General features: G+C 36.2%; 1 protein-coding gene across 2 annotated transcripts; it reads right to left on the reverse strand.

The window, feature by feature from the left end:
- On the reverse strand, window positions 1-26244 carry PCGF6 (polycomb group ring finger 6). 2 transcript variants are annotated; one of them, XM_085307771.1, is made up of 10 exons: window positions 26067-26244; window positions 24552-24648; window positions 23825-23880; window positions 22593-22652; window positions 21885-21993; window positions 17930-17957; window positions 14668-14766; window positions 9029-9115; window positions 7245-7323; window positions 1-1688 (listed from the first exon to the last, which is right to left on the reverse strand). In XM_085307771.1, exons 1-9 carry the CDS (start codon window positions 26161-26163, stop codon window positions 7282-7284), a joined length of 675 nt encoding a protein of 224 aa, XP_085163897.1. In that variant the 5' UTR covers window positions 26164-26244; the 3' UTR covers window positions 1-1688; window positions 7245-7281. The 2 variants fall into 2 exon arrangements, with proteins under 2 accessions (XP_085163897.1, XP_085163889.1); XM_085307763.1 differs by lacking the exon at window positions 7245-7323 and having other exon boundaries at window positions 26067-26236.
- Between the last annotated feature and the right edge of the window lie 1002 nt (window positions 26245-27246).

Genomic DNA, 27246 nt, shown 5'->3' on the forward strand with positions numbered 1-27246 from the left:
TCAGCTAAAATAAACTTTATTTTACTGTTACAATATATAATCTCTTATCAACATAACTCACAAAGTGTTTACAAAATAATCTCATTTTCTGCTGCATTTTAAACACTACTTTTATACAAACTTTGAAAGTAAAATAGTAAATTGTGGTTACAAATGTTTTTGTTTTCCCTTTTTTTTAGAAGCATCACAAAAATTACTTCAAGTGAACATCACCTTTTTTTTTTTTTTATATATAGTGTCATCTTCGCAGGCAAGACCAAATATTTATTGAAAAGACCTGAGGAAGGATTCACGAAAACTTTCTTTTGACAGAGAATGCTGGTCTCCCTCTAGATCGACTGCATAGCAGTGAATATGACAGAGGGCAAGTGCATGCGAGTTAAATTAGGTGCTCTGAAACGTCTTGCAGAGGAATCCTCTCCCTTCCTCTACGCCAACCATAGAGGGAGCCTGGTCTCCCATGCCTAAAGGTAGCTTTCACGAATCCCCACATTTATGACCTGGTGTGCAGCAAGACCACAACATACAAAGTTCTGGTTCTTAATCCTGTGCAAGAAGCTATGAGTCTTGAACAGAACAGGATTTTTAAATATTACAGTTTTCATAAAATTTAGTATTTTAATATGTTTAAACTAAATTTACCTAATACCTTCTTGTGAATCTGGGAGTAACAGGTGTATATTATGCTGCTCAACATCCTCAACCATAGTCTCTACAACAATGTATTAATATGCTTTAGAAAGACTGCAAGAGCTACCATTTTCACTGCTGCTAGAACGATGTGCTGAAATGAAAGAGGATCTGTGCTCTTGCCGGTCAAAATTGTTGACAGATTTTACATGACAGCAGAATCAGGCTGATAATGATTATTTTATATAGAGCAAACAGGTAGAAAGAAGCGCTACATTTTTAACTTTTTTTAAACATGCATAGTTTAACCAGCTGGCTCATTTCCAGTAAGACTACAAATACATGATCCACTATTTGGTTTAAGTCAAACTATCACCAAATATATTTGCAGTGCAAACAAAATTGTCTTTCTYGAAGAAAAACAATTAAATTTAATGCTACTTCTGAAAAAAAAACAATGCTTGTGATTTTCTACCTATTTTGGTCTGAATTTGGAAAATTCCCCTTTTCTCCCCAAATCACTTCTGAAGACAGATGATCACAGAACACTCTTTTTAGGGAAATGACCGTCTCCCCCACAGAAAACACTACACTGTTGACAGGATCATCCCTGAGAGTACCATTCCAGCTAGACACTTCAAAAGTATGCAATATCTCATAGCTTAGAGAAAAAAGGCAGTTAACGCTGTGAGATCTTGGGGTTTTACAAAGTATTAAAAAAAATGCAGCAAGTCTGAGCATTTAAGTTCCCTGAGCTGAGCGAAATTTGAAGACAGTAATTTGTAATACTAACCATAGCAACATCTGTAGCTGTACTTATAGAAGCTGTAATTTTTACAGTGGTAAAGTAAGGTGTGAAATTGCAAGTACATAGCAGTTAGTGGTGGTTTGTTTTACTTGCTTCCTGTCACTGGAAATAAGATGGCCTTCTTTGGTGAGAGACAGCACTGATGAAGCTCGATGACTTTGGATTGTTTCACCATCTGATATTCTAGCAATCTTTAAGTTACTGGTAGTGGTGCTAACACAAGGCCATAGTGCAGTACAAGTAAACCATCCTAGAGAGAAGAGAGAGAAACTGTATCATCATACTACTTTTTCATACCAGACAGTGAAGGAAGTACCTGACAGGAAAGATGGTCATTCTGTGGCAGGACCTCGGCTTCAACGTCATTCAGCATTTTATTCCACTCCCCTTCCATATGGCAAGCACAAATTTTGAAATATCAAAGCAGAGAAATATATTCCCCTCTCCTCTTTGAGATGGAGTTTTTTGTTTGTTTTCTTTAAAAAAGGTAAAAATTGGTACTTGCTTTTGTTTTAAAGCTATAAGGGAGCTGTCTTCTATACATATAATAGGCTTCATTTACAACTCATGCTGCTTTTTATGAGATACTGAAAGGCAGGAAAAAAAAATTCTAACTAAATARTTTTAGAAGGAACTGTCAAAAATCTGGTCTTCAACTCCAGTCACCAAAAGTTAAAAAGACACAGAAATGTAGTGCAGAAAAATGGGGAAGGAAAGACTTTGTTATCTGAGCACAAAATTTGAATCCCAACTTCTAATCTTAATTTCACTAAGTTCACTGATGGCTCTAGCAGATCACTTTTGCTTCTTACAACTAGGGTAAAAAAGATAGAAAAGCAACATGAAAGATCATATAAAAAGCAAAACTTTTTAGAATATGAAATCATTACATAATTATATGCCTACAAGTTAACCAGAGTCCTGGATACTTCAATAATATATAATTAATATAATTCTCTTACAGCAGTGTTGCTGATTGCTTCCTTACACAGAACAAGTTAAGGGAACTCATGCCAGCAGCTTACCATTTCTTCCTAATTCTGGATGCATAACTAAATTTCTTTTAATTCCTCTGCTATCAACAAAATCAATCCACACACAGCAAGTGATACTCCCTGCTTTCAGGGCATACCCCTGACTACGTGCCTTATATCATTTCATCCCAGCAGTATTTGTTCAGGGACTGTTGATTCAAGATTTGTGCCTGTAATGATTGAGGAGGAGAAAAGGTGCAAGGTTTCCTCAGACTGCCTCACACTCTTTTCCTGCTATTGCTTTTGTTTCTGCTCTGAAAGCAAGTTGAGGAATATAGTTATATTGATCCTGGGTAGGAACCGTCTTTTCCATTCAACAATATAACAGTCTTTTCCATAAACCTGAAGGATTTTTGCATACTTGAGTCTGAAATCACAGGCATACCTCTTTCATGAGTTTACTCTCTCTTTTTCCAGTGACAATTCTGAGATGTTTTTTGCTTTCCTGAGACACAATGTTCTCCCCATCCACTACTTCTCCTAAAATAATGTCACTATACTGAAAAAGCCCAGACTAGTACTACACATTTATTAAGCAATGAATACAAAGGACAACCTCCCCTCCTCCCCGTCTTTTTTTTTTAAATTAAGTCATGGCTCTCTCCTTCTGGAGACTGCTCCACTTAAGTTAATAGAACACCTTCACCTGCAAGACTGGATATTTCCTGTCTCACTACAGTCTGTTTTACTTATATCACTTGATTCACCTACAGCTGGTAAAAGGTCTAGAGCTCAGTTTGCTTCCACCTCCGAAACCTGTTCCCTCTGCTGATTCACTGGTTATCTGACCTGTTGCCTTAAACTCGTTTATATGGACAGGCTTTAATAAATGTTAGAATTTCTACTGCATTTTTGTTTTGGTATTTTGATCTACTTGCATATAGGAGCTGAAATAGCATATGTTCCAGATAAATTACACGGTTCTGTACAAAGAATACAGCAGCACATAAAAAAAAAAATCCTTWATTTGCCAACGCTATGGTATAAAAAAGTCATGGTAGAAAGTTCTACATCAGTCTCAATGTGTTCTGGAAAAACACCCTTTTTAAAAAAAATGAATAGTTTGTTCTCTATGTAAAAAAATGTTGGTTGGTTGGTTGCAACAACTGCTTACAGAAGTCTCTGAATGATTTTGCATTGGAAGAAACCTAAAATTAAGGAATTGATCTCAAAAAGAATCAGCAGAACAGAATTTACTTTTCCATGCCATGCTCTTTTTCTTCCCTTGACAATTCTTTTCAGACTGTGCCTGTTAATACCTTCATTATCTGTCTGAAAGATGACCTCTTACTAGAAAAGCAGCTTTGTTTTGCCTGTAGTGCCACAATGCTTTTTCAGCAAAAGAAAAAAAAAATCCCACACACCTAATAGCTGCTGAGTATAACTATTTAATCTGCCTTATAGTGTCCAGTTTCTTAGGTCTGTTTGGCAGCCTGGGAAATAAAGCTACTGTTTTGGAAAGAAAAATGTTGCAGCAGGTTATCTGAGGAAAAAATGAAAGTGGAACAGCTACTGGAGTTTTCAAATATGATGCACAGATTCATAACAAAGGAGATCAGATTTCCAAGAGCAATAACTTTGATTAACTTAGCCAGCATGCTCATTTAGGCTCAAAACTCAATCTGTGGCTATAGATACCGTCATTTACTTAAAGAAGAGATCTATATTCTAAGTCAGGAAAAGACAGCACCAAAGGAGGAGCCAACAAAWACAATAATGATAATAAATAAAATTAAAATTTAAAGTCCTAAGAATAGCCATAGCAGTGTAGACCAAAAGCATATCTAGCCCAATGGTGAAAGCCTACATAAAAATATATGGAAAGGGCAAATATGCAGTGCTACCTTCCCAGAAAACTCTTTCAGCCTCCAAAGTTTTAAGTTTCTGAAACATCTCGAGTAAGAGGTTGTAGTTTTGCATTTGGTGTATTCTGGCRAAATTTCTTCCATGAACTTACTTAATCACTCTTCAATCCAAGAACTTTTGACACCTACAAATCAAATCCAAAGGCCTTCCTAATTGACATCAGTTGCATGTTCAAGACTGACGATCAGAACAAGGGATTAAAGCACAAGCCATGAGAAAATTGGGCCGAAGTATTCTTTTATAAGAACCTTCAAAAACAACCAGAAAGTCATGCTGAAAAACGAGTGGTGCATCACTATATTCATAGAAGGAGACTAAATACAGGCTGCAAAATATTATTTTATATATATTTTATATATATATATATATATATATTTTATATTATATATATATATTTTTTATATATATATATATTTTCTCTAACTCTACAGGTATGGTTGATACAAACACTTCAGAGTAACAGCAAATACGCCCCATGAGTCTCTTGCAGCCATTTCACTTTCCCTTAAAGGATGCTTACAACRACAAACGAGGGCTTAGCATAGGGTAGGTGCCAACCAATCTTAACTTCAATGGACAGGAATGCAAAAAGTTATTTTATTCCTGTTTTATTAGAAGTTAGTGACCTGGCACTTTCTCTTTTCATCCCGTGAATTACTGGGAACCCACTGCTACTCCCAAAAAAATACCACGAAGAGGCAGGTGCCTTTATTTGTATCAGGCACTGAGCAAATGGGTAAAGTAGGATGACTATGTTGCAATGTGAAGACAGGATCGTGCTCATCCTCACTTCTCACTAAGAATAGATACTTCTGAGATGCTTATCAACCTCCTGGCACATAATATCCTGTTTTACCTTCACAAARGTATACTTACTCCTTGTACTTGTTGGKTATTTCAGTTGAGAGAATAAAGCACATTTCAAGCTTCCTTTTTTGGAGAGCTGTGGTCAGTAATACTGTTTTTCATTATGGCAGAGTTTTGCAAAGGAAGATATATTTGCAAGAAAGAATGCTAAAAAATACTCTTTTAAAGAATGAGTTTTCAAAGGGGCAACTTGTCAGTAGTACACTTAAAGAAATAACCTATCCACACAGGAAATACCACTTTTAAACCAAAAGCCAAACTGACTGCAATTACTTCTGTACCAAGACAAGCTGCAAGTTAATCCACTTACTCTGTAATTATTCATTTTTTAAAAAATATTATACATTTGTATACATGTTCAGCTGCCTTATCTGGATACTATTCTTAGGGGAAATCCAAACAGAGAATGAGCTCTTACTCAAATCAGGATAACTCAGATGTGCCCAAAAGAAAAGCAAAATGAAATATGACCCTTTCATAAAGCAAAACCCTCAAGTGTTCTTTGCCAGACATTTGTGAACTTGACCGAACAAACTGTAAAGGATCTCACCTGCTACACTCAATTCTAAACTTTACAGTGGAGCAGGTAAACAGAAACATCATAGTATGTATGTCCTTTGATGTTGTAAGAGCTGCAGCAACAAAGAGCGCCTCACTTCTCGAATTTAATAACCCCACAGAGCACACAACACTTCCATAACAGAGGTAKGCTAAAAGGTCAGAGTAATTAAATTAGATCACAGATCTTCCTGAGCTAAAGCATCTCTTTAGCTCAGGAGATGCTAAAAGAATACAACGGCATTGGGTTACAAAAATATTAGAGTTACAAAAAGAAGAGTAAAATTTGCAAGACCTCTGCCAAGAGCCAGCAACAAGGAAGCTACCCTTTTTAGCCTTTCCCATGTCTGCACTCATTATATCTGTCAGAGATGCAGAGCTCTCTGTGAGAAGGCCAGTTTCAGACAGGTGAAAGTAACTAGCAGCCTGGATCATATTACATTCGTTCAGCAGAGGGGAGGGATGTAATGTAGAAAATAACTGTCTGGGAATATTATTTAACAACAGGCTTCCTTCCTCAGCTACTTGATCAAATTCATATTTACAGACTGATCTAAATGCTTGGTAACAAAATTATTGAGTCTTTAAAATTTCTSTAACGGTCTGACTTCTCCTTGCAGTAAACTCCATAAGTTATATACACTGTTTCAAAAATCAAGCAAAGTCACTTCATTTTATACTAATTAATTATATCTGATATATATTGTCTGATTAAAAGAGCCAAAACATGTTACTATGTGACCAGCAAATTTATTTTCCCATCAGATCATGCTTGATCTTCCAACACTACTGGAAAGGCAGTAGTTACTCAGAACAGTTAAAAGCCTGCTAGCTTGCATCTGTAGGAGGCTTTAACTTACTGAAGATCTGAGGTATCATTACATACTATTACTCAGCAGAAAAGGCCAAAATCTTCACAAAACATCACTCTGAAAATTTAGAAGAATCATTTAGAAGGATGGAAAGCCCCTAAAGAATTAAAATGATCATGGCCCAGAAGAATCAAGTCATTAACAAATTGTATGGCACTTATGTGGCACTGCTAGGACTAGCAAATTTAAAGAAATCCTTCTAGTGAAAGTGTTGCAAAGAATACATGTTAAAAGTAAAGCCTTTGGCAAACAAACTTATCTGCAGTTTTGAAATCAGTTTTCTCAGCCATCAGTAAGACTAACTGCTGACATGAACTTGCAAGTGAAAAATGCGATTCAGAAGTGTAGTTATTTTCATATTTTCATAACATTCATGTAAATCAAAACTAGTGTTTATTTCTTTAAATGACTTTGTATTGCACAAGTAGCTACTGAAACTGTTCTCTTAGCACATAATATCTATAATAAACCTCAAAGAGGTAAATGATAATGACAGTTTTGATAAGTGATTCTGCATCCTAGTGAATGCTGTTAGGGGCGTTCCAAGCTCCAACACTGTTTTGTTGAGGCTGGAAGGATACGATGGCACAAGATGTCCTAGGAGCTTACTATAAAATCCATCAAATGTCCCTGTGCAGTAGTTGTATCACTGGGCCAGGACAACCATTCCCCTCGTTGAATTTCGGGTCTGGGGAAGGGAGAGGAAAACAAACTCTTATCATTTGTGGACTTGGTCTTTCAYGTCTGAAAACATTTTGCAAGATATTTGCATTAGAAATGCACCCTCTTATTTCTGAAGAATAATGCAAATTAAGAACATAGCACCTGAAGAGGTGTCACAATTACTTCAATATCACTAAAAGAACCGTGTTTTATTTGTAACATAGCTACTCTAACTCTTTGGCATCCTAACAGGTTTTGCAACGAAATAAAAAAAAAAATTAAGGTTGAACTTCTTCAAAATTTTCAAAACACAGGACTTCAGAAAGGTAAAGACCTTTCTCTGTTTGCCCACTTTAATAGGCTTGCTAGAATTCATTACTAACATACTGATTTTGTAGTAACAACATTTGATTTATCCCTGCAGAATGCATCTCAAGACTGTTCTATTCTTGGAGCTGCTGACTGATATTTAGTCACTAAACTTTAGTCACATAAACCTATTTCTGGGAAGAAATTAAGTCAATGTAGTATTCCTTAAAGTCTTTCCCCAATAATATTAATTCACGAAAAGCTTTTGTATGAGGATGAAGTTTAAAACCATCAGAATCATCCCCTTGATGTTTACTGAAGTTTTAGTAGACAGTATTTCATCACCATGTTCATTGCTGCATTTATTTATAATCGGTTCATTGAGAAGTGAGTTGTTGAGGCTTCCTTCTCCCAATTTCTGCCCCTCATCCCCTGTAGAACCGCATTTTCAGTTTTTCTTTGTACTATTTGTAAGCAGCCAAGACTGCAGGCTTGACATTATTTTCTTTCACTGCAGAAACTGAAATGAAAGTTCGTAAGTCTCAAAGATTTTTAAGGTCTGTCAGCACTGCAGTAAAAGGCATGCACAGTATTTTGCCTGTGTGTGTGCAAGCAACTCAAGTTAACTAAGTTTGCAACTACTTTAGCCTTTATGCCAAGTCTTTAGATTGCTCTTCAAATATGATACAGCAAGAGTACCCTTCTCTAGTAAGATTTAGGTCAGTATCACATTAGACTTCCAGATTTTGATTAATACAGAGGTTACCATACATCATGGTTTACATCTATATCCTATTCTGCACTGGACAGGCTACCGTGTTGTTGCTGTTGCACTTCTAAAACAGTGTGACCCTTCCCTCTACAAAACTACTTCCAAAGATTCCCAAGGAATTAAATAATGTTTAATTATTTGCAGAGCCAGCAGCAGCCATTAAGTTATCAACAAGAAATAGTTGGCTATACAGCCAGGCTGCTTTCAGGAGCTGTGTAATACACATGATTGTGTTCATTACTCTACATCTTTGGTTTGTGCTTTTACATGAAAGTTTGATTCTCTGACCTAGTCACAAGGCAAGTCTACTTGGGAAGCTTCAATCCTTTGATTTCATACAATGATACTATCACCAGGAAGGATGACAAGAAATGTTAATGGAAAGAAAGGCTGATATAATTTATTCCTGGCCTGATAACAACTTGTTTCAGAATAGAAAAAGCTCATATCCAGAACATCAACATCAAACAGTCAAGAATACTCTTAAAATGTGGTATACATCTCAACTCTGTTTACAAAGAACACTTTGTGCAAAACTGACAAGACTTTGTACGTCACTTTTTCAGACAAACTGGTGCTACCTGACAGCTTAGCAAAGAAGTGTTCTATTTTAAAACGCAAAACCAAGAGCAAAGGCTTCTCCACCTACCTGTATTGCACTCTCTCCTATGGCTCGACGAATTTCCCTCAATGTCTGGTAGTGCTCTAGTAGGTGATCACCACAGATTATGTCTACCTGTGAAAGAACACAAACATGGTCAAGAAGTTCAACCTATCCCTAGACTAGCAAAACAGTTTCTAAGCACTTTACATTTGGTATTTCACAAAGTAAATCCAGTGCTGGTGAGATGAGCGCTGTTCTAGCATCTTGGACACTAAAGACTTTTCTATTTTTGCTTTCCAAATGCATTTAGCAGGCCCAGCACTAATGTCCTCCCCTGCCTACACCTTCCCAAGTTAGAATCAAGGCTCACTTCTGGAACAGTTTAATATTTTTGTTGAAAAAAAAGCTGTTTCGTAATGGCTGTGATAGATTCAATGGGAACTTAGATCATACACATCAAAATTCTCTCACAAACATCCAGTGCTGTTCATCAGCTCCGAAAAATGTTAAGTTATCTTGTGCTACTGGCAAGAGATTAAAGAGTGCTACCCTCAAACTTATCCTGAGTGACAAAACGCATGTCTGCTTACTAAGACTGGTTTGGGAGAAATGGCTGAACAGAATAAAACAGTTCACTGCATGCTACTGTCAGCAAGCGTCTCACACAGCCCTTCTTCAAAATGCAGTCAGTGCTTCCGTGATACAAGTGAAGGGCAGGTTCAGCAATTCTAAGTAATGTCCTCCGCTGCAGCAAAACTATGTCAACGATGCCTGCAACTCTGGAGGAGGCACTTRCATTAAGCAACTCTCCACAAGAACAGTTATTTGGGGAAACGATAGCTAATTCAGAACTAGAGGTTCTGAAATTCTTGCCTTGATTATTGCGGACTATAGATTTCTTTATAAAATTACTATGGATTTACTAGGTGTCACCAAGAAACTGTGCCTACACAGTCACACTCTTCCACAATGCAGCTTAGTTATTTATAAGCAATTCCTAAGCAGAGAAATGAGAGGGCTCCCATCTGTGAATTAATTACAATGACCAAACTCTAATTTAGAGTTAAGAGCATTCACAATGAGTTGTCCTACAACTTTCTGCAAAGGACAAGTCTGCGCTTTGCCACTGCAGTAGCCAGGAAGCATACTGCAATATCATTACATATTCTCTTACATGGTTGTATAGCTGCATCACACTACAGGATACACCATTTTCTCCGCTTCAGCTATTCAGTTTGTCTGAATTTCTGCTTTTCTGCATACTCATCCACTATTTTTCTCTTGTTCTTCATGAAAAAATTCAGAATTATGCCTCATGCTAGTTGACTTCATTCTGAGCCTCTAAGGAGCAGAATGCCTTCTCAGAACAACATGATTAGATTACTTCACTTAATTTGTAGTATGAGAACTACGCAAAATACTCCATCCCCTTTAGACTGAATTTTAAACAATGGTTCCAAAATTGGCAAAAGATATAAACTGCTTAGTATTACTTCTGCTTTTAGCTTTAGGAAGAAATCAGGATGTAAAAAATTCACCTGGACATAACATTAATTTTGATGAATTGCTGATACTAATAATGATTTTTTTTGGTTGACACCAATATTTGATATATTTAAAAAACAGAACCTGAAACAAACAGGTATTTTTTTCTTTCTGAAAGCTGGCTACAGTTATTTCTCCTCTGATTCCCTTGCATTCTAGGCTATATAATTATTACTCTAGGAAGAGAGGCTTGCCTCCTATGCTTTCTGCTGATATATGAGACTAATTACTTTGGGTATATAAGCCTATAATTATTTATACCATAAGGTACTGAAAACTGCTTTTGTGTGTGGGCATGCACATGTGTGCATGCACACATATGTATTCTATACAAAAACAGAATCCCCTCCCCCACAAACTTTGCCTAATATAGGCTATAAAGACATTGTGGCAACTGCTGACCCATCTTGCAATACAGAATCAGAATCCTTGTTTGGAAATACTCCATTGTTAACCCTACTGTCCTGGTTCCAAATGATAGTCATTAAAGATTCAATGTCTTCAAATAAATTATGGAGAAYGTTTTTTTCACATCCACCTCCTTGGAGTGCTCTGAATACCAAATGCCTGATTTCCTCATTCTAGTACCACAGTTTGAATTTCTCCTTGCTAATTGTTATGCAAAAATTCACTCTGTAAGGACAAGAGAATAAAATACATAATGAAAAAAATGCTAGCTAAAGTATGGAAATCAGCTGCAAAGTATCTGTGTCACAGATATCCTTATGCCATAAAGAAATTAATATATTCTGTGTACAAAAGAGGCACCATCAACACAAGTGATATAGATCTAGTATAGTCTCGGCTAACTGGTGAAATTAAAGCCAACTAGTACTGACAGCTAGTGAGATAGCAGTAAATATAGTTTGACCTTCTGGTGAAAGGAAACATGAATGTGCAGCTACCAAATAACTCAGCCATACCTGACAAAATTCTTAGTAAAATACAGAAGTCTTTCCATTATGTCATTTATTTTCATTAGGTGGCATGTTTGCTGCACACAAGAGCTATTTCTCTAAAAGCCATGATAACAGACAATTAGAAGTTAATATCAAGTAAAATGAAGATAAAACTGGAAATTCATATACAGGACATCCCATATAAGGCTCATCCCAAGGGTAAATTTGCCCCAGAAAGCATTATTCCTCCATCCATAGTTTCTATAACAACTCATATTATCCAGGGAAGTGCAAACAAAATGAAATTTTAGAGGTCAGCCTGAGTATTCGGGCTAATTATCCTAAAGCTGGCAAAACCTTCTGCTTCTTTAGCTSCTATTTACTCTTCCAACATATCAGATGCATCTATCAGCAACTGCATAGTATGAGCACAGACTTGCTTCCAATCTTTCCCCGTAGGTTCCAGTCTCCATACATACTTTCAGGAATGCACAGCTGATTACAAAACATTTTTATYCCATAAACAACACTAATATATTCAGATCAGATGAGCTGCAAGTCTCTGCTTTGTGATTAAGGGATTATTTTGCTACCTCTGACAAGAAATGATAATGTTGTTGCAGGATGATTCAAATGAAACAATATATCCCATTAATTTCTCTCCATTCTTAGGCAAAACACAAACTGTACAGATGTACATCAGATGTTGAAGCCAAGCTTCCCATGGGTTCCATACAAAATCGCCTCTATTTAGTTCAAATTGAATGTTACCTACTTAACTATGACTAGCAATCCTAAAAAGTCTCTCAAAAATCTCAACATTTCCCCTAAAACAAATTCCAACTAGAATATTCAAGACCTTCTAATTAGAAATATCTGTATACACATAGAAAATTCTTGTTCAAAGCACAGAGATCAAAACAAAGCATAACTGGTGTGTCAGTCAAACTCACAGATGAAAATAAACAAAGCCTTAACCTTTCAAATAAACTAGCAAATTTGAATCATAATCCATTTGCAAACTCAAATGCAAAAATCAGCAAACAATTTGAGGCTTTCAGACTCCAGACTAGAAAAAAAGATAGCAGCTTCAAAACTGCCTTTGGATTTATATATACTGTCACACGTGAGTCAGAGATGGTTTATCATTTCACATTTTCATTAACCACAATCCACCTCACTTATGCAGGTCGATGAATAAGCTATGTACCCTTCACTTTTCCATTCTTTGTATTCTTTGTGCACCTGACAATGTATTTCCCTAAATGCTTCTGTTTGTGCTGATCTATATTCATTTTTTTTTCCTTAGTTTAGTTTTACTGTCTGCATTTTATCAGCAATCCTTGGAAGCTGGAGTAAGACATGATTCACCAGTATTTTTAATCTTCAGTGACACATCTAACATCTCCTTCTCTCTCTACATCTTTACCAGCAAACTATCAGCTTCAGTTTTGCATACTACAATAAGATGACGACAGTTTGGTACATGTACTCCCTTGCTCTTAAGTCCTCACATGGCACAGAAATGATGAATCAGTATAGGAAAAAATAATTCCTGCTTCATTTTCTTAATTCTCTGATCTTTCAAAAATAGGCCCGAATATACATACTGAAAACGTTCAATTTGTGGCCTGAAAAACTACATGTTTCTAGTGACCAAAGGAAAAAACAAGTAGAAAAAAGGATTAGTTAAACAAACAAACAAAAACAGATAAAAGATTTGACTGTAGAAGAACTGGAGCAGACTTAACACTTCTTTCAGTTTGGCCTTTTCTGTGTAAGCTCTGCCTGAGTTAGAATTAGCCAAGCATTGTACCTTATTACCTTACTCCGGAATAGCGTATTGGTTACTAGTAGAGATATGACATTTGGTCAGCATCTAGCAATATCATCTTGAGAAAGGAAGTCTGTAAAGTCATCAGTCATTTCTTAGATAAAATAACATTTCTTCATTACCAGTGGATTACTTCTTGGCTGGTGAAGTCCAAGCAGAAAGCAACAAAGGAGAAAACAATTTCTCAGGTAAACTCTATCAGACAATTTAAAGATTGCACAATCTGAAAGACATCCAAAACATAGGTCTAGCTTGATTTTGAGAGGTTAGCACCYGCGGTTTTCATTATGGATGCTCAGTGTTTCTGAAAATTGAGATTACAGTATAATGCTTAAGAAAACCTGGACAAATAAGACAATTTCTTCACCTCAAATAAGCCACAACACCATTAATGTAAAAGGTTTCCTTAGCCTCATTTGGAGAAAGCTTTTATTGGTTCATGATATTAAGTCATCACTACATGACAAAGAAGCTACAGAGACTCTTACCAGAGAAAAACAGTAAATGAAAATACATTACTTCTTCAGGATGGTGAACAATTTATATCTAATTTGTTCTGTCACCACAGAAGTGATAAGCAGCACGAGTGAAGACTCATTAGTGGGGCCCACAATATTGCCTTAGAAAATTATCACTGTATGAAACAGCCTTAACTCCAAAGCTTTAGCTTCTACCATTTGTCTATTCTCATTAATAGCAGCTGTATTTTCCAATTATCAATAGTTCCAAGAATCATTTATATATTATGAAAATCCTGCAACAATCATAACTGAATGTTTGCTGGAACTTACTTAAGAGTTGAAAAGATTTTGACATCTAATTCCTATCAACTTTGCTGAGAAATGGGAAGTTAAATTATTTCGTTTCATATTCTGTTCCACCAAATTATAACCTGGAAGCATGTGCCTACATTTTGCATTCATAGCTTTCATTTCAACACTTCCAACCCAAATAACATCATCCTCTCTTATCCTTCTCCTCACTGTTTTGCTTCCTTCAACATTCAATTCAATTTTACTATTATTCAGCTCTTATCTCAGTCTATGCCTTCATATGCTTCCACACTTTCCTGTCTATATGCTTTGTTTTCTATGCTTTTGGATTTCACCTGCTGAAACCTTGCCTGACACTTCAGAAATTCTTTATAATTCTTCTTTATTCATATACAGAAATTAAACATATTACAAGTGAATTGGGAGAGTTATTCTTTGTGGATCACAACATTCAAGAGCGCACAGCATTGAATCATATTACTTTTAGCTTCTGATGGATAAGCATTCTATCAGAARCATATGTACTACATTAATCACAGTGAACTCAGAAGAGCCAAATACATCATTCAGTTAACACGTTAACATGAAGAAAAGCCCTCACTCTATGAGAAGCTTATCAGCTTTATGGCTTACCTGACAAGCAGGATCAAGATCCATTTTTCTTCTGAGAAATTTCTCCACGTGTCCAATGGTTGCCTCCCCTGAAACACGCACAAACTTCTTTTCCAAAGGCTGCAAAGAATAAACAGTAGATTTTAAGATACTGCACGTTTCCAGCCATCATCCCCCCACAAACCCCAAAATGCTACAACAGGTCCAACTTAACAGATGAAGATAACTTAAAAATTTGACCCTTCTCTTATCTACTACCCAATGACCTATAGGAAAGGGACTAAATACGAATTAATTAGACTCTGGGTTCAAACTTTCTGCTGTTTAAAGCAATGCTTAAAAATAACCTGCTTGACTTCAGTCTTTTTTCACTACTGAAGTACTGAAGAGTGAGATTTACTATTAAATCAGCACTAGCAATCAGTATCACACAGAATTTTAAGAACTTTTATTTCAGAAAATAAAACCACTTATTCAGAGGCACATTAGAGAGATTTTCTAAAATCTGCTTTTTCTTCCCAAATCACACTTGCATGTCAAACATGAATTCAGAAAATAAAACCATGTCACTCTAATGCATGGAGCTTTGACGTTCTTTAGCATTCCAGAAGTACTATGGATTGAGCTGGTATCGACTTAATCCATGAAATTCCAGAATCATTTAAAATATGCTACCGCGTAGAACACATGGGCAAGATTGATCTGAAATAYTATCATATTTTTTCCTATTATTTTCATAGTGAGAACTACAATAACAAAACATCTATTACATCAACCTCAAAGATATTAATGTTTTTTCTCTTACATAGATAAAACTGTAAACAGCTGACTGGTGATATGGGTGACTAAGAGAAGAAGCACAAAGGTAGAGCAGATGATTGCAACCCATATTAACAGATTTTGAATAGTYAGGATTTGCTATCCAGCCTCACCACATTCTTTCCCATTTGAAATAGGGTCAGAGTCTACCCTTCARTTAAATCATGAGTGCACATATATACCAATAATAACTGTGGTTTTGGAAGAACAATCTGATTKATATACTTAAGAGCTAGAAACATCAGCCAGACTTGATCTGGGGACCCACGCTACTACAAGTTTGGTGATGATACGTGTATGCTTGCYGCATGCCTTTCAACCCCTCTCTCAGCCCCTGCCATAAAAGCTGAAAGCCCTCTTAAATATGAAGTACAATGTCTAGTTTAGACAAATAAGATAGATAAACAGATGAGGAAAGAACAATAYGAAGAAGAGATCAGGGTAAGTTTTGTGAGAACTGGATATTAAAAGAGGGATTTGCAAGGCTGATGAATACACTTCCTGGACATCGAGAAAGCATGAAGATTAAGGAAAGAAAAAGGCAGTAGAATTAAGATACTATAAAGAATTTTAAAATGGTGTAGAAAAATAGCAGTTAAGATTTTAAAAAATTGTAGTATTTCTTAAAAATCTCCCAAATCTAAATACATACATATGCTGAATGGCACTTTAGTTCATGGATAAACCTACCATACTGGTAAGACTGTTTGCAGTAAAGAACTATATTCACTGTGAGTAAAGTTAGACAGCCTTTCATCTTCAACATGCTCAGAACACTAGAGTTAAAGTAAGCAGGACAGTACTTATGACTTAAAAGGGATACACATTCAAAAAAAATCCTTTTCCTAAATCATAAAACACTCCTTAATGATGTTAAGCTAAGCTTGCTTGTTTTTTTAAGATAAAACAATTCCCTATGGAATAGTATACACCTTAAAAAAATTGAAGAAGTAAGTGTTAGCACAAACATCTTTAATATTAGAAAACAAAAGTTAATATGCTGGTTGAACAACCCTACAGTCATTCTTATTGGGCCCAGGATAAATAAGATACAAAACATACTGTAAAGAAGGAAAGTATGAGACAAGAAGGATGTGAGGCAATATARAGTGAAGAAGCCAAATAAAAATGGGTGAAAGATAAGGGGAAATAGAAGAGAAAAAAATGCCAGAAGAAAAAAACAAATGAATAAGAAAACTGAATGGGTACATTTTCAGGAACATTGCTTCCCTTCTACAGGTTAATCTCTAAAACTGTACTCATAATCCAGCTCATGTGGAAAATAGTCTTATTTCTGTATTTTTGAATTTTGTTTGAAATTGCATGCTACGCTCTGCCATAACATGATTACTGTTATAAATAGCGTAACTAACTGCAATCATACTGAACTGTTCAGATTTGTGCCTGAAAATACATTGMTCAGAAATCAATTCTGCTGGAAATATAAAGGAATTTAATAAAATGGAACAATTTAGACAATACATGCTTAAGTTAGTAAAATACTTTTTGCTCAAATTCTTAAACAGTAAAACTGGAGTTTCTCTGCTAACTAAATCAATTTAAGTGTCTCTTACACTCCACTATTCTATGCCTTTCTGTATATTTTTATTCCTACAATTTCAATACAATGAAAGATTAAGCGCAATATATACTGTGTAATTTTAAATTATATCTCCTTGTCTCTAAATAGTCTGTTTTCTAAATGTTTAGCCAAATAGTAAAATGACATCCTCTGAACATCTGTAATTAGAGACTATGAAATCATGAAGGCAGCAAACAATGTGCAGTTTCCCTACAAATTTGTACTGATTCAGCTCAGTAAGGAGATTTATATTGGAGTAAGAGCCACACTCTTTAGCAAGGATGAGGAATGTTATTTTTGTTCAGCTGAATAGCCACCATTCATGCAATGAATGTTGTTAACAAAGAGATCAAGAGAAGAATAAATTTATTGCTGGATAAGGAAGACTAATATGAGGGCTAGGAAAATAAYATATAATTATTTTTGTTGTATTTTTAAATACACCTGATTTTATTATACCATTGTTATACCTCAGGCTACACTTCCTCAGTACAACAGAAACAAGTGTTTCACTACAATCAGACAACCTTCTTCAAAACCAGTTTTTTAGACAATGACTATTCCCTTCCATTGGATTCCAAGAAAAGCCACAGTATTGCCTCTCCTGGAGGGAGATGCAGGAATAACAAGCTAGAAACACCTTGTTGAGATTTTATTAGTATCATTCCCATTCTCCCATGAAAAATTTAATTTCCTAATTTCTAATCTCTTCCTACTCCATGATGTTACACAGTGATAGATTCAAAAGAACACTGTAATCCAGGATTGGTTACTACTATGCTGGTTAAAAGTTCAGGTTGCACTCAGTGCAAGAAAAACAAAGATAAACTAAAGACATTCAAATTATACATATTTTTGAAGTAAATCATGTAAATCATGCACCTTAAAATTCCCTGTGCCTTCGTTAGCTCTGAAAAACAAGAGAAGAGTAAACACAATCAATATTGCTAAGGTAAACAGTTATTAATACCCTTCAAACTCTTAAATTAGTGAGTCACTATTATAACAAAGAGCCTGGCATATTAAACTTATTTTTTTAAACCAGGCTCTTCTTGTAATTAAAATCGAGAAACGAAATAATAGCAGACTGAATTTATATATCTTTTTCTCCTACTCTTTATTTGGAACCCCCTTTCACTCTTGTGAAGTCAGCTACTTATGACTTTAAAGTCTGCTTCATGCAATGGAAAAAAAGCAACAAAACATAGCCTAATGTCAYATTTTATATACAGTGTAACATTCATTTCCATAGGACTATATYGCGCTATTAATGCTGTTTAGGTATCCATAGTTCACTGTCCTCGATATTTGAAACTTTAACAGACAGTACCTAGAAGTTGCTGACAGAACATATCCAATCACTGCAGGGACTTCCTGGCCCAAATGTCAACCTTCTGGACTATTTATATCACAGTATTAATGCTAATGCTCTCTAGGAACTTAGGAAGGTAGCAGATGCTTCTTTGGAAGGTGAAACATACACAAAGGTGGCAAAAGATCAAATTCCCAGGTGGCTTTAATGGAGGCTTTAATTCGTTGGTTTGTACAGTCTGTGCATGAAAACTAGTGATTATATACTGATGTACAAAATGGGGAACACTGAATATAGAAAAATTTCTCCAGGAATTATCCCCAGTTCACAACATCTCACTATTCCTGCATTCCATTAGCGAGGGCGTATGTACGAGAGAAATGAAATGTAATAACTCACTGTACTGGAGGAGGTAAAAATCAAGTATCACTCTATATTCTACTGACCATTTTATACAGAAGGAAAACTCTAACRTTTGTGGAGATCACACATTAGAATGACACTTCAGGTTACAAAATTTATGTATCTCTATCCCTAAAATATGTACCTGCCATGAGATAGGGTTAAGTAAAACTATCATCAATTTCTGCTGCTGAAATGAAATTTAAAGCTATCAAGAAACAAAGGCAGAAAAGCTTTTCCACCTCAGCATTTTCTTTGATATAATTCCATYGCCACAGGAAAGCTTTAACCATTTAGTATACTGTAGAGACACGATACAGACAATTTAAAACAAACTTTCAGAGTAAAAATTTCTACTGAATGGTCCAATCTGTTTTCACACACGGACACATACAGGTATACTTCTTCTGAAATCTAAATTTCCTGACATCTCCCTCTTGCTCTGATAAAAGAAAAATATACCTGCTGAGAATCACACARGAAGAAAAAGCAACCAGGAGCCTTTAGCAGGAGAAATCATAAAAAAAAGTATCCTCACTACAAGGAATTCAAACTGTACCTATTCCTTCAGTCAAAATAGCCTCATGAAACTGTTCATAGAGTCACTAAGAAACAATGTTTTAACATGAAAAGGACACAATTGGAACAAAAAWTTCAGATTTTAAAGTGATTTTACGATGTAAATGGCAATTTATCATGGACAAAGACATAGGGCTCTTGGTATAAGCATTTTCGAATGTTCTTTCGCTGCCTGGGCTCCTCTCTGCCATCTACTGGCCCAACACAGCACTGTCTGGTACCCATCACAGGACTCAAAACCAGTATGTCTTAAACTGCATCTGGGCCCTGAGTTAATGAGATTCCACCACAGCTGAGGCAACAAGATAACTGCATTTACAGCGAGGTTTCAGTCAAAGCATTTTACCTTATGTCTGTGTACATCCGCTTGCTCGCATTATATCTAACTGAGCAACAATCATATGCCTGAGCACCAGGTCACTGGGATTCTGCATTAATTACATCATGAATTTTATACTGCATTCATTAAGGGAGAAAAACTTGTCTACAAATTAAAAATTATTTAAATTTGAAGCGTTCACTGAACAGAATAGACAATGGTCATTCACTGAACAGCTATATAATGTCTTGTTTTTTCCCCTTGCTCACTATGTGACTATGGTGCTATTTATGACAACTCTGTCCTTGCAGCAAAAGCTGTAAGTTTCCTTAGTGGTCTCATACAAATGAATATATTTGCATACTGCCCTATTTAGCAGAATGGCAGTATCGTATCTTGTTTAGAAAGAGGAAACCAAGACAGAGATTGTGCCAGAATGTTACCAAGAGCTGTATATGCCACATTTAAGGCATCTAAAGCGAGTTCCAAATGTTTCACATGCACTTGTGAGCATTTAGTATTTCTGCGTGAAGAACAACAAAATTAAGTCAGGTGTATAGATTCACCTGGAAACTCTGTAGCACAGGTGGGGTTGGACCTAGTCCTCTACTGGTTTAGCTTTAAGACCTTTTCTTCTCTTCTTGCAATCCTACACCTCATCCACTTAAAAAAAAATAAAGAAAAAAAAAAACTACATGACCAAAATTGATCTACAGAGAAAGTCTGTTCTGTATTCTAAGTGGGGCACAATGGAATAAAGACTAAGTCATTATGTCTACAAAAAGTGAGGTTCAATCAGGATGGCACGCGTTGCTGCTAGAATTTCACAATATTTCAGTGCTTGACCTTATAATCGTAACAAATTATTACACAAATGATGTATACTCAAGTTCTCCAAACAATTTGTTCAGACAAAATCCGGCCAAAAGCAGGCACAATCTGGGTAAAAGGGTACAAGTTGCACAACAGTCAGGCTGCTCCCTCCTGTACAAAATTAGGCTCCACTGTGTGTAGCTATCAAAGTAGTTATAGATTGCCCACGCTCTTGCCCATGCTCCCCTTTCTCAATCACTCTCCTCTAAATCTGCACTCGGACAAAGCAGTGCAGTTTCTCCTTCCTGTGTTCCTGAAAACAGCTCAAATATTTGGGCAGGAATTTCCCTCTCACAATTTATATCTAAAGGTGATTCCTGACACAAAAGCTTCAGCCTAGCTGTTTAAAGTCAGGGAATCTATCAGACAAATTTAATAGCAGATTGTATTATTAGCCCCATCTATAATATTTAGAGGAATGCTGCTCTTGCTGCCCAGGTTTTCTAGCTTGCTTTGGTCAGATAAATTCAGAATAAACCTTGCTTCCTATAAATTATCAAACCGCCACTGTTGTGTTTGCCAAATTCCTTCTTGGCATCAAGTTCGTAATGTATTGTTAAAGATGCTCTTAAGCCCCAAGCCTTGGAAGCTGGCATTGTAAGAAGGTATCTCTCCTGCTGAAGAAGCAACAGGGCTGCATGCATGCTGTTTCTAAGCACTGGTGATATCTGGCCATTATAAATGACCTATACTGCTCAGCAAAGCAGGACTAGTTATAAGACTCTCCCAGGCATACAGTATCAGAGTGACACTATATACTGTAATTTTGACTAAATGCATTCCAATCACTTATCGTCACGTGCTGTATCCTGAGGAAACTGCACTGACCAAAACAGTAATACTCCAATCACGGTGAATTCAATGCAGTTTCCTTGCTTTCCTTCCCCCAGTTCTGAAGTGCAACAGCTCATCTTCCTGGTGAGTTATCTTTAGACTATAGTATTTTCTCGTTAGAGCCTCCTAGTCACCTAAGTGAGTCCTGGCAGAGTTAGCATTAGCAGTACTGCCACCTCCAGGGATTAATGGTGTGTAGGACAGGCAGATCCCACTGTCACTCAGTTTGCTGAAATTAAACTGCTTTGTCAAAAGCAAACAAAATGCAGGTAAGTTTTAAAATTCTAACCTTTCAAGAAGCTATTTTCATAGAAAAATATCTTAAATGTTTAACTGTACATCTAGCCATGCATTGCTGACTGTCACTAATGCAACAGCAAGTTTACACTGCTCCCCTACCTGCTATTCAAGATGGAGGAAACACACGTTTAGTGATACCGTGGAGTCAGTAACGGTCTAACACACACAAGCAGCATCCTCTCATCAGGCATCTGCTCTTACATTCACCCACAACTCACCCAATGAACTCCAGAAGTATGGAGATATCAAGTTCTGGTGGGATCCGGAACACGGAGCCCAGAACTTTTCGAGGTCTTCCTCTGCTGACTGGAACTGGCTGGGGGACAGCTAAAATATCCAAATAGTTGGAATGCAAACACAACTTGAAGTAAGAACAGCATAAGATGCTAACATACACCAAGCAAAACAGATGAGCTCAAAGAAAAAGTGCCCGTGCAATTCGTCTTAATTTTGTCACCAAATCAGCACTTTACTCATTGCATTCTGTGCATCTGAATCACTAGCATTTTCTTAGCATTCAGCATGGCATCTCTTCAAACAGCTGTTTGTTTGAAGCAAAAACAGTTAAGACAAGCCCTCACCTGCTAATGGACTCTAAAGTTCTTATTTTTACTCTCTTTTACTTTCTATTATTTATTAAGGCAAGAAAGTTAAAATAATGCTCATTTGATAAACATTTTCCTTGCTCCAGGCAGAATAAGTTCTGTAACTAAAAATAATGAAATCCAAACACATTCTGGTTTCAAATGCTGTCAGTGTTATTCTGTATTTTTGTAACTTGAATACTGTGACAAATCACAGTGATCAACAACAAATARTCCTATTTCTTCAGCTGTGAACTAGTATTACAAGGGAAGACATTAGGAATTAACGCTATAGCAAATATCTCCTTAACAGTGTCCTCCTCTAAAGTGATTAGAGCTCACCTGGTTTGGGAACTTCTAATCCTCTTTCTTTATAGAAGTCATGCATTTGTTTTTTCTCTCCTGGGAAAACACAACACAGAACAGACTGGAACATTATAGAGGCTGAGAATAGCCATATAGTTTCCCACAGTCAGAACAATTCTGGCTAACACGAGTAAATGCATTTAAAGTATTTCCTATGTCATATAATCACTAGTATTCCCTATGATGTTGGGTTGCTTAAGATACCTATACTAAGATTTTGTTAATAAAAACTGGAGGGGGGAAAAAACAGCCATTAAGCACAATGAGCAAGTTATAAAAACAGCATCCTTCCATCCATCTGATTGTCAAGATTCCATTTCTCTGAGTGTGTGTGTATGTATACACACTATATATATTCATACACATGTATACATACACACACACGTATATTGCACATATATAACCGCACAAACACACAGGCTCTTGATATATTGATCTAAATATAGTCCGCTAGGCATGTGTCTTTCACTCAGCTCACCCTAGCGGACTGTGYAGCACTACCAGATTCATTGCCTCCTCAAGTTCAAAAGAATTGTCATGTGACAGTGAACATACMCAGCAAAACAGAAAAAGAAACATGCCAGTGAGAGAAAAATAAAATYATCTGAGAGAATCAAGTAGTCCTAGCAACTTTTTGCAAAGGAGAAAAATAAACTATSATGATTAGACAGAATGACATTTACTGTACACATACAAAAACATAGGACATGATACTGGAATATTATCCGGATGTTTTTCTGGAAACAGCGAAATGTTTATTCATGAGACAAGAGAGTAAAACAAAACACCTCTAACACAAAGATTGCTTTGTCCAATAGCAGATCTGGAACAAGACTTTCAAAAATATCAATATAAATTTAACTTCAGTATCACTATTATTTCATTGTAATGATAAAAAATTAAAAAAAAAAGATCACCAATATATTGCACAAATATTTATATGTCTGGTGTACATGTAACCACATATAATAGCATCTTAGCAGTCAGAAAATTGCTAGCTTTTAGTAGCTGGATTAGTAGTTTAATGGATTTAGTAGCTAATCCATTAAGATTCATACTCAAGTTCCACCATATCTCCTAGTTTTATGAAGAAAACATTACAAAATTATTTTAAGGAGTCCAGGGTAGAACTGGAGCTTTGAATTATTCTTTTTTCTATTCCATCTTTCCAGTATTTAGATGGTAATAAGATAAAGAAATGGACTTACTTTCCTCCAAATTCACAACTAATTTATATACTATGTCTTGCAACTGCCGGTCCAGTCTATAAAACAGGAAAAACATGGAAGTGAGTATCCTTCAATTTTTGAAGTGTGAAGTACTTAAGTCACTAAAAAGCTAGCAAAAATGCATAGACAATTTTGGTGCAATACACAATCTTTTACATTAAATCATAACAAAGCTGCCAAATACACTGTTGAAACAAGTGATAGATGGAGTTGCTGATCTGTCTTCCCATATTCAGATCTTGATAACAGAGCTCCAATAATAGAAGCCACATAGAGAAGGGGGAAAAAACCTTCAGAAACAGTTAAAGAAACTAATACACTTGTTACTAACTCTGAAAATAGAATACTACGCAAACAAAGGTTTTTTTTTATAGGCAATGAAAGCAAACAGTTAAGATTTAGTTTCACCTCTAATACTGGGCAAATGCATAAAAATATACCATGARGTGCAGAGGAAAAATGCTAGAAAACATCAGAAACTAGAGAAAAGAAGAAACTGAGTAATTATATTCTCATTGTGGAAACTATATGAAGCTTATATAAACAAAGAACGTGATGCATTTCTTGTAACTGATCCGACACTTGAAATAGGAAAACATTACAAGTCTGTAAAACAAAACCAAAAAACCCCGAAAGAACACATTTAAAGTGAACAGTAGAACTTTACAACAAAAATTACATCTATAAAATGGCATGAACTTATTACCTGATATTATAAAGGGGCTGTGTCTGATGTACAACAATATTGCATTTTGGACATCTGTTGCTATAGTAGAAGTGTCTCACTATACAGCTTTTACAGACTGTAAAGAAAAAAATCATAAAAGTCACATGTCCTTTATACAACAGCATCTGTTTATACAAGAGGAGAAATTACATACAGACTAACCACATAAAGGGTGCTTGAGACAAAATTAAGTCAATCCTTTAAGAACACTCTAAAACCCAAGCAAGCCACAGCCCTTGCTGTACAGGATACAGCACTCTTCAGTATTTATAAGTCAAAATATCCTACTGATTTATGCAAAGGAAGACGTTAAATATTATAACTGTGCTATCCAGAACAGAAGTAGAACTACGTGAACAGAATAACATCTGCTGCAGACAAAAGTTTGTTGAAAGACACTGCACAAGCAGTTTCTGTAGAAAAACTAAGGTAAGAAATTATAATTCTGCCTTTCCATTGTATTTTATGCCTATTTTAAGAATTAGAAAGGAAAGCTAACAAGTAAGGATATCCGAAATAAGTAACTTACTATCCTATCAGCTCCATATTAGCTTGGTCACTTCAAACTCTCCCAGACCACTTGGTAGAAAACTTCAAAGATATCAAACAGTAGCACATTAAAAAAAAAGAAAGGGGGGGGGGGGAAGCTGTCCTGATTACTAACTGTTCTTTTTCCTAAATTACAAACTACAATTGAAAATTATGTGGTACATATCAACTCATTAAAGGAAAACAACAAAATCAGGCAGAAAAAAAAAATCAGACTTTGTAAACTGTTAGTGACTGGAAGCACCAAGGAGCAGAGATTCTCCAACTCAGGTGGAAACATGGTTTAAAGAGTCAGCTTCACAGAAAACGATTTAATACCTTTAGGAAAAAACAGCAGTTCTATCAAAAATGGAAAAAAATGTTATTACAACACAAAGACTGAGAGGAAAATAACAAAACAAAAACACAGAAATTGTTTCTTGATTATCCAGCTATAAATCAGGTTATGGATTTACTGCTCTGTGGATGCATATAATTGTTTCCACATCTGAAACTGGTATTTCCACATAGCCATGTCTTCGATTTTGTGAACTTATCAGTTCACATCAGCAACAGTTTAGAAAACTCTCCAGTCCATTATGAGCAGTGCTACTCAGTTTTTGTTTCTCAGTTGCACACACATTACGAATTCTTAGAGCCCTGCTTTAAGAACGCATGTAATAGCTCTGTGTTTTTATTATTTATTTATTTCACTTGGGCCACATTTGTCTTTCTTCCTCTCTTTACTGGAGAAACTGATCTGACAAGATTATTATTTCAGATTTTCTGATGCTTAAGATATTCATGACTATATTCTCTCAAGGAACAATATGACCACAATGCAAGCTCACTTTGAAGAGGCAAGTACCTTTGTGAAGCCACAAAGGTCTCATCAAGAACAACCAAACTGCTGTTTTTTATTTAAATTCACATCTGAATTCTTAAAATGAAAATACTAGTACTTACAGGTGTGCAGACACTCTGTAATAGTTGTGGCATCAATAAAGTAACCTTTGCAGATGGAACACAGGATGTAAGRGGTCAACTCGGAGAGGTTTATCATGCGCTACAAACCAAAACAATTGATACAAGTTTGAATATACAGAATAAGCCAAGAAATTTCCTGATTCTCGCCTCCGAAATATCACAACCTCAGACCATATTAAAGATGAAAAAGAATCTAAGTCAACATGCTGCAGAAATAGGTTTTCATAAGAGATCAAACATTCCTCAGATAAAAGTTATTTTTCTAAAGACTTTCACCCGCTTTTCTGGGTTGACCTTTTTGTGAATGGTAATCTAACTTATTTATGAATCACATCTGAAAAGCAAACCACAAACAGCTCTCTTGGGAACAGATCCATCAAATATCAAAAAATCAGCTTGAAGTGGCTACCAATAGCAAACAAAATTGTTATTTGAAGAGTGCTCAGCAAGTATGGGCTCTCAATCGAAAAGCAGAACTAGTTCTGTTTCTTGTTTCAATACACAGCGTTCACAGAAATACATACTGAAACAAGGACTGCTTTGAATTCTGATAAATAAGTACATTTACCAGGAAAGCATACAATGACTTTCACAAGAATTTTTCTATCAGAAGTCTATTGCTTTGAATAAGAACAAATTTATTCCATAGAAATGGCTTTCACTCTGAGGTTTGCGGATATTTGCTATCTGAGAAGGGTAACCTTTTTTTTTTTTTCACGTTTCCTCTAGTCTTATAGCCAGACTGAGGAGCTTTCTTTCCCTCCATCATGCCGTTCATAATTCATACTGCCCACGTGCCACTGCTTACCACCGTCCAGCTGGCCAACGGCTTGCACAGATTTCACTGCAAATTAAACTGATAAAATGAACTTGGGCAATAGAAAAAACGATGAAAAGCCTATTACAAGAAGGCTTAAGTTGCCAAAGCAAGGGTTGAAATTTGCACGGGGGAGTTTTCTGGAGTACCTAAAAGCATGTCAAGTCTGAGCACGCTACTTTGCGGGTCCAGCCTGCGAACCAAACACTTCTGGAAACGCCGCCGTGGTTTTAAGCTGCTACGTTTCGAGCCGGACGACTTCTCCGAGGCAGCGCACGCTGCCCACCCTGCCGCTGCCAGCACGTCGCTCCCTCCCGCCCCCCCAGCGCGGCGCGGCCCGGC

The sequence above is a fragment of the Rhea americana genome, unplaced genomic scaffold (assembly GCF_003343005.1).
Source record: "Rhea americana isolate MKP2758 unplaced genomic scaffold, rheAme1 scaffold_104, whole genome shotgun sequence".
Taxonomy (NCBI): Eukaryota; Metazoa; Chordata; class Aves; order Rheiformes; family Rheidae; genus Rhea; species Rhea americana.